Raw genomic sequence first — 15,166 nt, 5'->3', positions numbered from 1 at the left:
AAATAAAACCTTGGCGTAACCCCTTGACTGTAATAGAGTTGAACACAAACTGTAATTGTAGATGTTTTACATTTACATTTTTGAAATGTGAGAATAAAATGACATTCAGGTAAGAGATGAACATAAGTTTAATCAATATTAAATATGCCCGATTCTTCTTTAAACGCATACAGATAAAAAAAAGTCAAAGCAATACAAAAATGGATGAGCTTTTTTCCCCCCATATTTCATCCAGTCTTTCAGTTTACACTTTAGAGTTTGACTTATTTGGGAACAATGTACATAATATCCACTTCTCCATACTTTGCAGTGCATCAACTCTCAACTCATGCCCCGCCCCCCCATCTCTAGAACCCACACTTAAACCCATTTATATAATATACTTACAAGGCTAGAACAATCTGTATCATTAGGCTTAAAGTTGGTGAGCAAAAGTACTTCAGACAAATGAACAGAACACAATGAAAGAGCTCAATAATGGGGACTTTCTTGAACTTTGTGGCTCCTAACTAGCTTTACCATCAATAGTGCCTTGCATGATGTATTTCTCAATTTCTGGGTCAAAACCATTGCCACAAGTCAACCAGTACAAACTACAACTAGGAGACGGAGTTGGTGATTGAAATAGAATAAGGCCTACCGTTAAGTCAATCTCTTTCTGACCCCTGTTGATGTGCAACCAATCTCGGCACAGTGGACGTTATTAAGTGTTAAGGTAATGTCAGGCATCTTTGAATGGAAAGGAGACTTGAAAACCCATCAGAAACAATGGTATGAGACAATGGTATGATTCATTGAAAAAGTAATTCAAAAGAAGAACAATTCACACAGAATGATCAGCTCCCGAGTTTGATTCCAGCCTGTATCACAACCGGCCCTGATTGGGAGTCCCATAGGGCGGCGCACAATTGGCGGTGTCCGGGTTACGGTTCGGCCGTAACTGACTTGCCTAGTTAAATAAATATTTGTTTTTCTTTAAATAAACAAACCCTGGTGGCTGACTTTGACTTCAAGTGAAACACAAAGCATGCAGATGCAATGTGGAGGAACATCTGACTGGACAATACCAAATAATGGCAACAAGATAAACAACTAAGAGATCATACAGTAAGAGTTAAAGAAAAACACACCTTCAGAGCTCAGTCTGAGTTCAGTTAGTAACTGATTACTCTCAACAAAGAGACATGGATGACTAGAGAGCTAGACGTGATCATCTCAGTTTATTAGCGATAGCAGACAGTCCTATTTGAGGATGAAAAAAAAAACGTAATCAATCCATCAATTAGGACAGAAAGATCAAATGCTCGAGAGAGGTCACAGTAAAACTCATCTTAAAGGGGAATGTGCAGTTGAATCATCCCTTTTCGGACTTCTGAATGAATGAAATATTCCCATTGATTCTTGAGACATTTCCAAGTTAAATTCTTCATGACTTCAGTTCAACTGTCATAACCCATCAGAACTTCAAATATAAGCTTGTTTCACTCCAATGTTGGTAAACAAAGTAAATGTAAACAAGTACTATATATGGTTAAAACTAGAATTGTAATCATGGATGGTCAGTCCTTGCATCCATAGCTCTGTCAATGAATTTGAGAGTGGTTACCTTTCTCCAGCCCTATCCCTCAGCTTTTTACTGAAACAGGGGTGGGGATTTCAATTTGTTATTGTTTCAACTGATGATTCCCTCTAAGTTATTAGCCGGCAGTTCGTATGTATGAAATAGGATTAGCATCTCCAGTCTATGGACAAACTCAACACACACAGGAGTGATCAATAGATGACAATGCCCAGTCTCCTTCAGAACAGACATGGGGGTGTCCCAATACGCCTTACTGGATTCCTTTCCTTGTCCCCTGTCCTCCATAGCCACTGATAGGGAAAGATGGGTAAGTTTCCATCCTTATCATTTTCACCTCTCATGTCCTTTGAGATCAGTGGCCATGAAGGAAAGGAAGCATCTATAAAAGACTAAAGAGACATGTCTCCTGAAGCAGGGAGGCCACTGTTTGGAGATGAAATACACCCAAATATTATACAGAGACAAAAATGATCCTACACTACAAGAAAGGGTGAATAATAAATATGAATTAAATGCTTTTAGACACAATCTCGCTTTTTTCAGCATTCCATTTTGAGATACCGAACTTTTCCATGTACATGTCATATCCCTCTTCCAACTCTATACCCCTTCTAACCCCTTGCTCTTCATCATCCTTCGCTCAGTAGAACAGTGTACAATCACAAATGAATCCCTAGCCCCTCCCCCGTTTGCACTTGTGGCGATCTGAAAGGACTGCTTAGATAATATCAATATGATAATAGCTCCACCATGGCCTAGGACAGGCTATACTAGAAATTCTGCAATATTGCTTATGTCTTAAATCCAACCCTCTCAGACCTCCAGAAGTATGTAGCTGGTAGGAGCTAGGGGTTGATGTGGATTTGGGCGTAGCTCTTGCAATAGAAGCGTTGCCACTTGAGTAACTGATTGTGTTCAGATGAGTGTGTTTTAGTGTTACTCCGTGGTGGTCTATGAGGGCTTCTGGAGTATAAAGGCATGGTGCTGTAGTGTAGTGTGTCACTATGTTTGGACTCCGTTTGACCAATGACTTCTCTCATTGGACAAAACCCCAACCCTGTATGGACTTCAGTTGTGTTAAATTTGAACTCAGGTTAAGGAGTGTCTCACTCAGAGAAGCACAGCCATAACAATGACATGACAGGGCAGACTAGGGTTAGATGATGTTTGGGCAGGAAAGATGGCCATTAAATACAAGAAAGTCCTAGAGTTGTTCTCTAAGAGCGAGAAGACGACAGGTGGTGAACACACTACAGGGTTAACTACCTCCGGGACTCCACAGGCTCCAATGAGGTGTAAGCACACACACACACACACACAGAGACAGGAGTCCCATCTCCAACGGGAGTCCGACAACTCCATCGCCCTCTGGAGATCTAGTCCAGAACAGATAATCTCACCCCCCCCCCTTCCTCTCTTCAAACACACACTCCCCGTCGCCTGTAGTCCCTCCAGGCTTATCTGGTGTAGTAGACTCTGTAGTAGACACTTTTTGACCTCCAAAGAGAGTAAGAGTTGTCGAACTTGAGAAGGTAGACCCCACGGCCAGGGTATTGGTGACTGCCGGCATAGACCTCCTCGTGACAGTCCCGCCGATACACCGGCACTATCTCATCCACCTGCGGCTTCCCTGCCTCTTTCTTAGCCTTCTCCTCCTCACTAGGGGGCTCACCTGGAAATAGAGGGAACGCAGACCATCAGGGGGGCTGGTCAGTAACTACTGGATCACACTACAAGATTATTTTCATCTGGTCTGAGGTGGCTTTCAATGAATAGCTGCCTAGTGTTTTTCTAGCAGTATGAAAGGACCATACACATTAACAATAAGGGGCTATGTTAAAGACATGAAAAAATATTAACTATGACAAACAAGCAGGTATAGGCCCTCTCAATAGAGCTGTATCCCGGGTCTCACGAAAGAACCCCATAACATCCCATTAGAAATCCAGCAGGCATCTTATCTTCCTCTCCTCACCTTCCTCATCCTCGTCTTCGTCGCTGGACTCGCTGACGTGCACACTGACCGAGGCATTGGCGGCATCTGTCCACTCAAAGAAGACTCCGAAGCCGATATCGTAGTGGTCCGTGGCAAACTCCCAGAAGAGGTAGGAGCCCTCCTCGTGGGTGGGCACTCGCACTGTCACTACCTCGCCACGCCCCACCGTGATCACACTGTCCACGTCCTGCCGAATCTTCTCCTTGAAGTCCTTGATCTGGGGTCGCGTCCACATGGAAGGGGCTGCTATGACCGGGGGAGAGTCTGCTGGGGGAAGAGGACAGAATGAGAGGGGCATGTAAATATAACAGTGGCAGATTGTGCACAATGTACATCCATTTCTCTGGTGCAACATTTCAGAAAAACACAGGATACAAACAAATGTATGCTTTTGAGTAGTAAGAGTGACTTTCATTTTTACTAGATCAGGCAGCACTGGCTTTAGGGCTATACAGGAACACTGTCTCCTTGTTCTATGCAGGATAACAAAGTAGGCAGAGATACTCTGCTGTAACCGATGAATGAATTCCATGGTTTGATTACAATCTAGGAATTGGCATCCTCTGTCCTGGCCAGCAACTTCTTAGCCAATCAAAGGGTTAGGGAGGAGTCATTCACATATCCCTTACACCTACCTATTCATCCATTTCTGATCCCCAAAGTCGCATCACCAAGTGTAGAGAGTAAGGCATCACATTACAATTTGGAATGTGTGCACGCTTGTGGATGCTTGCATGTATGTCTACCTGGCCGGTGTGTGTGCGTGCATGCATGCATGTTTGTACCTGGCCTTTGTGTGTGTGTACCTATTGGCCCATTCTCAGTGGCCTCCTCAGCAGGCTCTAAGCGCTCTGGCTCTCTGTCCGTTCCCTCAGAGTGGGAGTCTGACTGGCCATTGAGCAAGGGGACCTTCTCTCTAGCCGGGAGCGCTGCAGCTACAGGCTCACTAGTGGCCTCCAGGGTGGCCTTCACCACCGCATCCTCCTGCTGCTTCTGTAAGGCTGCCTGGAAGGGTGAGGGAGGGGGAACGGAGGGTCAATGACTGAGAGGGCAGCAGAATTAAGACATTTCTGTACAATCTCAAACTTTCCCCTTAATGATCACAAAAAAACATCTTCATAAAAAATTAAAGACAACAGAAGTTGATAAAAACTCTAATTAGGGAAATGTTTTAGTATCAGTGTTTTAAAGACGTCCTCCAGCCATTTCTGAACTTGTCCTGTTGAAAAGCGATATCCCAAGTATAAATGGTGGTAAGTTGAGCCAAAGGGGAACATTGAGCCACCCTTGTTTCTAGGAAACCATACACAAAATTAATCAAATCGCCAAATATTTAGGAAGAGATCATCATTTTCATGGACACTGAAGGAAGAAACTACATGGGAAAAGTGGTAAGCAAGTTGGTGAAAATCGTTTTTTTGGACGAAGTCAAGTTAACTTGTGTTAGAGGTTTCATGATGCTTGTATCTAAACCAAAGTAGATACTTTAAAGATTCTAAGGTTCTATACATCAGTTGGGGTCTCTATTAGGTTCAATATGAGGTCCTAAACATAGCATGAAAGTGCATCCTTGTAGCTGTGTGGGCTAATTCCCTGAGTGTACAAAACATTAAGAACACCTGCTCTTTCCATGACAGTCTGGTGAGCTATGATCCCTTACTCATGTCACTTGTTAAATCCACTTCAAATCAGTGTAGATGAAGGGGATGAGACATGCTAAAGAAGGATTTTCAAGCCTCGAGACAATTGAGTGATGGATTGTGTGTGTGCGCCATTCAACAGCCAATTTTACAGATCTTGAAGAATTTTATAAAAAATTATAAAAGGCAAATGTTTCACAATCCAGGTGTGGAAAGCTCTTAAAGGCTTACCCAAAAAGACGCATAGCTGCAATCGCTGCCAAAAGTGTTTCTACAAAGTATTGACTCAGGGGGTGTGAATACTTATGTAAAATTAGTTATTTGCAAACATTTATTAAAACATGTTTTCACGTCATCATTGTGGGGTATTGTGTTTAGATGGGTGAACAAAATATATAATATTTAAAACACTTGAATTCAGGCTGTAAAACAAAATGTGGAATAAGTCGAGGGGTATGAACACTTCCTGAAGGCACCGTAGGTTGACAATTATTTGAAAATATGTCCGTTAATTCAGTGATTTTGCAAAAGAAAAGCCACACATTTCAATGCATGCCACTGGAACACCTAACATATGTCATACTTTGACTAAAACTATGACTTATTGACATGGGTAAGCTCTGGTCATCGTCTTTCAGCTCAGAAAAGTGGATTCCTACTGGTGTGGACGTTTAAAAAGACAAAAGCGATTGTGATGGTGTTAAATTGTGTTTGGTTTTAAAACGGTAGTGGTAATATTTCATTCAGTACAGAAATTTGTAGGTGGCTTAAAAGAAAACTCCACCAAAAAACAATATTTCGGTATTTGTTTCATTAGTCCATTGTTGATATAGTCCCAACATGTTTTGCATGTCAGCAACTTGATTGATTGCATTTTGTTACTATATCAACAAAGGACTAATGAAACAAATACCAAAAGATAGTTTTGGGGTAGAATGGTTCTTTAACTTAGCCTGTCCTGCAGCTCAACAGACCCCATGACCGTGGTAAGTTGTGCCAAGAGACCACTGTTTTTGGACACGCTATGGTTTTCAAAACACATTTTTACATGAATTCTGATTATTTCTGGGGATAAACATCATCCTGAAATATATCTAGATATCTTTGTTACAAAGAATACTATAATTTTCCTTGGAGTGATGCTGAATGTAAAAATGTAAAAAATAAATTGCCCAACTTACCCCACTCTCCCCTATAGTAATGTGCACACACTTAAGGATAAAAAATAAAATAAAATGTTTTGCTTAAAACAGTGCTTTTTTGACAACAGCAAACTTCAAGAAGTATTGCATTCAAGGAGTTGGTCGGATGTGATGTCATTGTCCTACCCACTTGCTTGAGGAAGATGTGGAGTGATAGAATGTTGTTGTGTGTACCTGTTGTTGTGCCAGCTGGACCTGGTAGAGCTGCTGCATGTACTGTTGGTAGTGTTGTTCCTGTAGCTGGTGTATGAGACCCAGCTGCTGCTCAGGGCTCTCTGGGTACTGCTGGGCAGCATACTGCTGGAACTGCACCGCTGTCTGGGCATTCAGTGCTGCCATGATCTGCTGTCTGCACACAGGGAGGGGGAGGATGGAGGAGAGAGTCAACTCAGCACCCTTCTTTCAACAAACACCGGACTACTGTAGAGAGGTAAGCTGAAGCTAAAGAAACTGATAATCTATCATACACACAGACACAGTACTCACTTCTGCTGCTCCACCCGTAGCCTCTCCTCCTCCAACTGCCTCCTCTCCTCCTCCTCCCTCTTCAGCCTCTCCTCCTCTTCGATCATCTGTCTCTCCTCCTCCTGCCTCTGTCGCTCCCTCTCTTCATCCTCGCGGCGCTGTCGTTCCTCCTCCTCCCTCCTGAGGTAAGATGGAAGGAAAGAGACAAAAACACGACAAACTTGAGTAAACTCCCTAAGTCCTAGGGTAGTTTCCACCATGTTGCTGTCATGGGCAGAAATGTCTGTCCTCCTGGACAACTTACCGTTTCCTCTCCTGCTCAACTTACCGTTTCCTCTCCTGCTCATCCTTCTCTATTTGGTGAGAGGTGACATAGGGTGCAAATAAATTACAGCATTTGTTCAACAGCTTGACAAACTCCACCATAGCCTCCTCCTTCTCCATGTTACCCAGAGCAGCCCACTCTTTCCTAAAGGGGAAAGAGGGATAGTATAGTTTTTTTGTACTGTATATGTTCAATTTCTCACTTTTGTTTATTTTACTTTCTTTGCCAATATAAACATACGTTCCCATGGCAATAAAGCCCCTTTGAATTTAAATTAGAGTGGGAGATAGAGATGGGGGACAATTTTTTCACACTGAGCTGTGAAAAACCTGGATTCCAAACGGTTTCCTCACGTTTCCTGAAACGCAGCAGCAGCACTAGTGCTGGAGCATCAGCTGGAGTTAAAAAGTCACACACACTGGGGTGGGGTGGGGGTGGTTTACCTGCGGTCATTTCCCAGGACGTCAAAGAAGCCCACCTCTGGAGAGGCGTCGAGGTTGTATGGACCCAGTAACACCTGCTTGTGGAGGGCCACCAGACGAAGCTTCTCTTCATAGGTGGGGTGGAAGGCCTTGCCATCCTTATCTGAGGACAAGACAAACCAGCTAATGGGCTAGACTCTACAACACACTATCAAGGCAAATAATATGTTGATCAGTCATTGCTAGACAGGCCTATATTGGAAATGGCACACAGAACATCTTGTTGCTAAGCGTGTTGCTAGCGAATGGTGACTGACATGTCCCTTTTACAGTGTATACAGTCAGCGAAAAAGTTAGCCATGTCGGACCTGTCGTAGAAAAGCCTCAATTTAGACCAGATCGAATGATGAGAGAAAGACATGCTCTCTAAATGTGCACTCCTTATATTGCCAATGCCCTTTGGGAGAAATTAACAATGACTGCAATGCACAGCTTCACTGAAGAATAGGAGAAGTCCAGCTTTAGAACCTGTTTACACAATGTGACTATATTAAAGCAGAAATCCGCAGATTGTGGGTGAACCTATGCCTCCCCACTTCTTGTGTAGTGTTTTCACTTTGAACGAAAACAAGGCAGTTGAGCCCTGAGCCACCTTGGGTTGGACTTTTATGCTAGGTGTGTCTGTGCTAATCCGCATACTCGAATGACCCTACTGCCCCAGAGCTGGAGAGGAAGTGAAAGTCACTTGAAACCTAATACTTCAGCCGCCAGAAACAAAGAGCAGACGGAGCCAACGAGCATCATTCTCTGTTCTTGGATCTGAATCAACTCAACCCCAAAATATAAAAAGCAGCGAGAAAGACTGCTAATGACCAATCCATAAACATGATACACTGGATTAAATTTTAACCGATGGAAGAGTGACTGACATGGCCACCGTTCTCATGGACTGGTAACGTTAGATAAGTGTTGGGTTGCGTTTTTAGCCTGCTAGCTACATTAGCTACTAACCTTAATGTGTTCAATGTTCAAGCTAGCAGCTAACAAGGCTACCTAACATCTGAATTTGGACTGTTTTGTACTCGAAGGAATCTAACGATACGATCATGTAGCGACACTGCATAAACCCCAACAAGATGCTCAATGCCTTTATTTCAACTAGGTAGTCAGCTAGCTGAAGCTAGATATGCAGATTGTTTACATGGTAGTGTCTCTCGTTTGTAGATGATAATGCTAACTAGCTAGGTGGTAAGACAGCAGTTTCTGTCCAGGACCACCCCCCAAAAAATGCTTCTAGCTATACCATTTGGTCAGATATGTTTCCGTACATTGCCAATTACTTTATTTTTTAATTGGCAAGATAAGCAAATGTAGGTACGACATGCCAGCAACAAACGCTGACACGACAATTCCAAGTATAACTGATTAAATTATGAAAGACAAGCATTGTAATGTTGAATTCCATAGGGTGTGGAAGATGTAAAAAAACAAATAAAAAAAAATAAATAACATCGTTGTTTATCAACAATGACAAGCCACTGGTGTTTAACTTGGATGCAAAATTACTGAGGATAACAGTGCTGATATTGCCACTCCTATTTGCCATATCTTCAATCTAAGCCTACTAGAAAGTGTGCGCCCTCAGGCCTGGAGGGAAGCAAAAGTAATTCCGCTACCCAAGAATAGTAAAGCCTCCTTTACTGGCTCAAATAGCCGAACAATCAACCGTTTACCAATCCCTACTAAACTTTTTGGGGGAAAAAACATGACCAGATACAATGCTATTTTACAGTATACAAATTGACAGCAGACTTTCAGCATGCTTGTAGGGAAGGACATTCAACAAGCACAGCAATTACACAAATGACTGATGATTGGCTGAGAAATTCACGATACAAAGATTGTGAGAGCTGTGTTGTTTTTTTCTTTGCGGCTTTTGACATTATTGATCACAGTCTGTTGATGGAAAAAATGTGTGTGTCATGGCTTTAGACCCCCTGCTATGTTGTGGATAAAGCATTACCTGTCTAACAGAAGGGTGTTCTTTAATGGAAGACTTTCCAACATAATCCAGGTAGAATCAGGAATCCCCCAGGGCAGCTGTCTAGGCCCTTACTTTTATCAATTTTACTTATGAAATTTCACTGGCCTTGAGTAAAGCCAGTGTGCCTATGTATGAGGATGACGCAACACTATACACGTCAGCTACTACAGCGAGTGAAATCACTGCAGCAATTAAAGAGCTGCAGTTTCAGAATGGTGGCAAGGAATAAATTCCTAAACATTTCAAAAACTAAAAGCATTGTAGTTGGGACAAATGATTCACTAAAACCTAAACAGCAACTGAATCTTGTAATAAATAAATGTGGAAATTGGGCAAGTTGAGGTGACTAAACTGCTTGGAGTAACCCTGGATTGTAAACGGTCATGGTCAAAACATGTTGATACAACAGTAGCTAAGATGGGGAGGAGTCTTTCCAAAATAAAGCTCTGCCTTCTTAACAACAGTATCAATAAGGCAGATCCTACAGCAGTAGAAGCAGTAGCAAGCAGTAGAATAGGATTTTAAAAAACGATACAATTATACCATATTGAACAGGGGGACTGGGGACTGTGCAGACACACACGTACACATGGATGTTGTATTGTAAATATGTGATAGTGGAGAAGTGGCCTGAGGGAACACACTAAATGTATTGGGTAAAGTGTTATGAAATGTAATCTCATATTGTTAACTGTATGTAACTGTATTAATGTAGCTGGACCCCAGGAAGAGTAGCTGCTGCCTTGTCAGCAGCTAGATGGGGATGATTAATAAACCCAAAATACAACATTTCTCAGGGAAATACTGGTGGAGACTGATTTCAAGTTAACCTAAGACTGTGCATGTTGTGGTTGTGCAAACACCAACACTGAAGAATTAAGAAATGCTGTATACATCTTCTGTTTTACTTTGTGAATCAATAATTATTTTGTTGGTAATTGACCAAGGTAAGAAATGCTGTATTTGCATTTTCTGTTATGCTTTGGGATTCAATAATTATTTTGTTGGTAAAATACCAAAATCGTTAGCCATGTTTGCCTGTTCAGCACATCACCTGTATATAAACAGCATTGATTCCTACCTAGTGTGAACTACCCACCAGAACCGGCCGTGATTGGGAGTCCCATAGGGTGGCGCACAATTGGCCCAGCGTTGTCCGGGTTAGGCGGTCATTGTAATTAAGAATTTGTAACAGACTTAAAAGAAATATCCAGCATAGTCAGTATAGTAAACAATGGCTCATCTGCATGACATATTGGTGGACCATGGGCCATGAAGTCATAGGATGGTACATTAGCTTCTTACACTGGTAAGAACAAAACACTACATATAAACTAAAAAAAAAAAAAAGTCCTCTGTCAACTGTGTTTATTTTCAACTTAACATGTGTAAATATTTGTATGAACATAAGATGTGTTAGCCCTCACCCTCCGATCCAACAGGTCCCAGATTGAGATCCAGGCTCTTATCTGGCTATGGCAGAACACTGACATTCCTGTCTTGCAGTAAATCACGCACAGAACGAGCAGTATGGCTGGTGGCATTGTCATGCTGGAGGGTTATATCAGGATGAGCCTGCAGGAAGGGTACCACATGAGGGAGGAGGATGTCTAACCTGTAACGCATGGCATTGAGATCGCCTGCAATGACAACAAGCTCAGTCCGATGATCCTGTGACACACCATCCCAGACCATAACGGACCCTCCACCTCGATCCTGTGCCAGAGTACAGTACAGGCCTCGTTGCAACGCTCATTCCTTCAACGATAAACGCAAATCCGACCATCAACCCTGGTGAGACAAAACTACGACTCATCAATGAAGAGCACTTTTTGCCAGTCCTGTCTGGTCCAGCGACAGTGGGTTTGTGCCCATAGACGACATTGTTGCCAGTGATGTCTGGTGAGGACCTGCCTAAAAACAGGCCTACAAGCCCTCAGTCCAGCCTCTCTCAGCGTATTTCAGACGGTCTGAGCACTGATGGATTGTGCGTTCCTGGGTTAACTCAGGCAGTTGCCATCCTGTACCTGTCCTGCAGGTGTGATGTTCGGATGTACCGATTCTGTGCAGGTGTTGTTACACGTGGTCTCCCACCGCGAGGACGATCAGCTGTCCGTCCTGTCTCCCTGTAGCGCTGTTAGGTGTCTCACAGGACGGACATTGTAATTTATTGCCCTGGCCACATCTGCAGTCCTCACGACTCCTTGCAGCATGCCTAAGGCACGTTCACACAGATGAGCAGGGACACTAGGCATCTTTGTTTTTCCAGAGTAAGTAGAAAGGCCTCTTTAGTGTCCCAAGTTTTCACAACTGTGACCTTAATTGCCTACCATATGTAAGTTGTTGGTGTCTTGACGACCGTTCCACAGGTGCATGTTCATTCATTGTTTATGATTCATTGACCAAGCACGGGAAACAGTGTTTAAACCCTTTATAATAAAGATCTGAAACGTTATTTGGATTTATACGAATTATCTTTGAAAGACAGGGTCCTGAAAAAGGGACGTTTATTTTATTTTTTGCTGAATTTACTATCTATGTTATCAAAATCAATGTTTATTTGGCATATGCACAGGATACAGTGGGGGTGTATAAAGGGAATATGATGGTAGGAATTTTTTTTGTTCATACAAGTACTTTGAGTATAGTTAAGAAATGTATTAATTCTCTCAAATCCGTGTGTATGTTCACATTATAATTTACTAATATTCCATCAATATTATGTTATCAAAATCAATGTTTTGTTTTTCAGCATATGCATAGGATACAGTGGTGTGTATACATACAGTGTCTGTCATTCTGTACCATTACCAACCAGGCAAGAACATCAGTGCAAGGGGCTTGGTAGGAAACTTTTGTTGATACAGAATGGCAGCCATTACGCTCATTACAACTATTTAACCTTTTCCTGGTGAAACTGAAATGAATATACAATTACATTAGAATCAATACTATGAAAACTTGGAAAGGCCATTGACACTTGCGCAAATAATTTCAGTGATGTGATCTCTCTCGCATCAGCATTAACACTGCTGTAGTAACAGATCCACGGATGAATGGGACTACTTAATGCATGACAAAAGACTTGACTCATGTAAAAATCCACATACAGTTAAAAGTCGGAACTTTACTACACCTTAACCAAATACATTTAAACTCAGTTTCACAATTCAATCCTAGTTAAAATTCCCTGTCAGTTAGGATCACCACTTTATTTTAAGAAAGTTAAACATCTGAAAAATAGTAGAGAGAATGATTGATCACATTATCACATTCCCAGTGGGTCAGAAGTTTACATACACTTAACTAGTATTTGGTAGCATTGCATTTAAATGGTTTAACTTGGGTAAAATGTTTTGGGTAGCCTTCCACAAGCTTTCCCAATAAGTTGGGTGCATTTTGGCCCATTCCTCCTGACAGAGCTGGAGTAAGTTTCAGGTTCGTAGGCCTCTTTGCTCCCACATGCCTTTTCAGTTCTGCTCACACATTTTCTATAGGATTGAGGTCAGGGCTTTGTGATGGCCACTCCGATACTTTGTTGTCCTTAAGCCATTTTGCCACAACTCTGGAAGTATGCTTGGGGTCATTGTCCATTTGGAAGACCCATTTGCGACCAAGCTTTAACTTCCTCACTGATTTTGAGATGTTGCTTCAACATAGCCACATCATTTTCCTTCCTCATGGTGCCATTATTTTGTTTAGTGCCTCATGATGCTGCCACCCCCGTGCATCACAGTTGGGATGGTATTCTTTGGTTTGCAAGCATTCCCCTTTTCCCTCCAAACATAACGATGGTCATTATGACCAAACGGTTCTATTTTTGTTTCATCAGACCAGAGGTCATTCCTCCCAAAATTACAATCTTTGTCCCCATGTGCAGTTGCAAACGGTAGTCTGGCTTTTTTATGGCAGTTTTGGAGCAGTGGCTTCTTCCTTGCCGAGCGGCCTTTCAGGTTATGTCGATATAGGACTTGTTTTACTTTTGTACCCGTTTCCTCCAGCATCTTAACAAGGGTCTTTGCTGTTGTTCTGGGATTGATTTGCACTTTTCACACCAAGGTATGTTCATCTCTAGTAGACAGAACACGCCTCCTTCCTGATCAGTATAATGGCTGCATGGTCCCATGGTTGTTTATACTTGCGTACTATTGTTTGTACAGATTAACGTGGTACCTTCCGGCGTTTGTAAATTGCTCCCAAGGATGAACCAGAATTGTGGAGGTCCACAATTTTTTCTTCTGGGGTCTTGGCTGATTTCTTTAGATTTTCCCATGATGTCAGGCAAAGAGGCACAGAGTTTGAATGTAGGCTTTGAAATACATCCACAGGAACAACTCCAATTATTTCAACTGATGTCAATTAGCCTATCAGAAGCTTCCTAAGCCATGACATCATTTTCTGGAATTTTTCAAGCCGTTTAAAGGCACAGTCAAGTTAGTGCATGTAAACTTCTGACCCACTGGAATCGTGATACAGAGAATTGTAAGTGAAATAGTCTGTCTGTAAACAATTGTTAGAAAAATGACTTGTGTCATGCAAAGTAGATTTCCTAACAGACTTGCCAAAACGATAGTTTGTTTACAATAAATTTGTGGAGTGGTTGAAAAACAAGTTATAATGAGTCCAACCTAAGTGTATGTAAACTTCAGACTTCAACTGTAATTCACAATTAAACATTACAAGTAAAAAAGTGACTCTTCCACCCATAATTGGGACCATTACATGACAACTGAACACTTGTAGAACTTAAATAAACACACACATACAAGGCAGGACATACAGTTCATATGAAAAGTATTAAGACCCCTTGACTTTCTCCACATCCTTACGTTACAGCCTTATTCTAAAACGGATTAAATAAATACAAATCCTCAATCTACACACAATTCCCCATAACGACAAAGCGAAAAAAGGTTTGTAGTAATTTTTGCATTTTTTTTTACAAAAATACCTAATTTATATAAATTTGGATTCTGGGTAAACTTTGAACATTGCTATACTAGAGACATGATAGATCAGAAGCAATACCTTAGTATCTGAGGGATGATAGAGAATGGTTGTTATATCAGAAGTTAATGGTTATCTGTAAGAGTCAGATGGCTTTGGAATGTGTAGGGGAGACAGGCGGAGATCTTAGAACCAAAGGAGAGGGGGAATGTATAACATTTACATTATGTCAGGATATGTTATTGTTAGACATCAGGGATCCTATGGGAGAAGAGAGAGTCTGGTATCAATAACCATGACAGCCTTGAGTTGGGGAGGAGTGAGAACTTTGGGGTAAAGGTCAGGTTAGATGAGGAAGAACAGATATCACTAAGGTTCTGTCTAGTAACATAGATGCATTGGCTGTTTTGTTGTGGAGGAGACAGCCTCGGAGAAAGGGTTAAATATAAGTGCTTGTGTGAAATTTCATTTTTTTGAATCCAGCTGTATCGACCCTTTGGATAGAATTCAACTTGGTTAAGCTTCTCTATTGTCCGTCAGTTA

The 15,166-nt window shown here is 41.8% G+C and overlaps 1 protein-coding gene across 4 annotated transcripts in view; it reads right to left on the bottom strand.

Moving 5' to 3' along the window:
* Positions 1-1,201: 1,201 nt before the first annotated feature.
* Positions 1,202-15,166, bottom strand: part of LOC118398385 (Golgi resident protein GCP60-like) — a 30,119-nt gene continuing 16,154 nt past the window's right edge. Inside the window, exons 2-8 of one of the 4 annotated variants that reach the window (XM_035793663.1) lie at positions 7,654-7,795; positions 7,214-7,354; positions 6,907-7,065; positions 6,595-6,769; positions 4,385-4,583; positions 3,558-3,845; positions 1,202-3,254 (exon numbers count right to left, since the gene is read on the bottom strand). In XM_035793663.1, coding sequence (XP_035649556.1) covers positions 3,040-3,254; positions 3,558-3,845; positions 4,385-4,583; positions 6,595-6,769; positions 6,907-7,065; positions 7,214-7,354; positions 7,654-7,795 — 1,319 coding nt within the window. In that variant the 3' untranslated portion in view covers positions 1,202-3,039. Of the gene's footprint in view, positions 3,255-3,557; positions 3,846-4,363; positions 4,584-6,594; positions 6,770-6,906; positions 7,066-7,213; positions 7,355-7,653; positions 7,796-15,166 lie in introns of all 4 variants that reach the window. The other 3 variants (XM_035793664.1, XM_035793661.2, XM_035793662.2) reach the window with 3 other exon arrangements.

The sequence above is a fragment of the Oncorhynchus keta genome, chromosome 19 (assembly GCF_023373465.1).
Source record: "Oncorhynchus keta strain PuntledgeMale-10-30-2019 chromosome 19, Oket_V2, whole genome shotgun sequence".
Taxonomy (NCBI): domain Eukaryota; kingdom Metazoa; phylum Chordata; class Actinopteri; order Salmoniformes; family Salmonidae; genus Oncorhynchus; species Oncorhynchus keta.
Note: the sequence above shows the minus strand (reverse complement) of the source record. Positions and strands in the feature narration are given on the sequence as shown.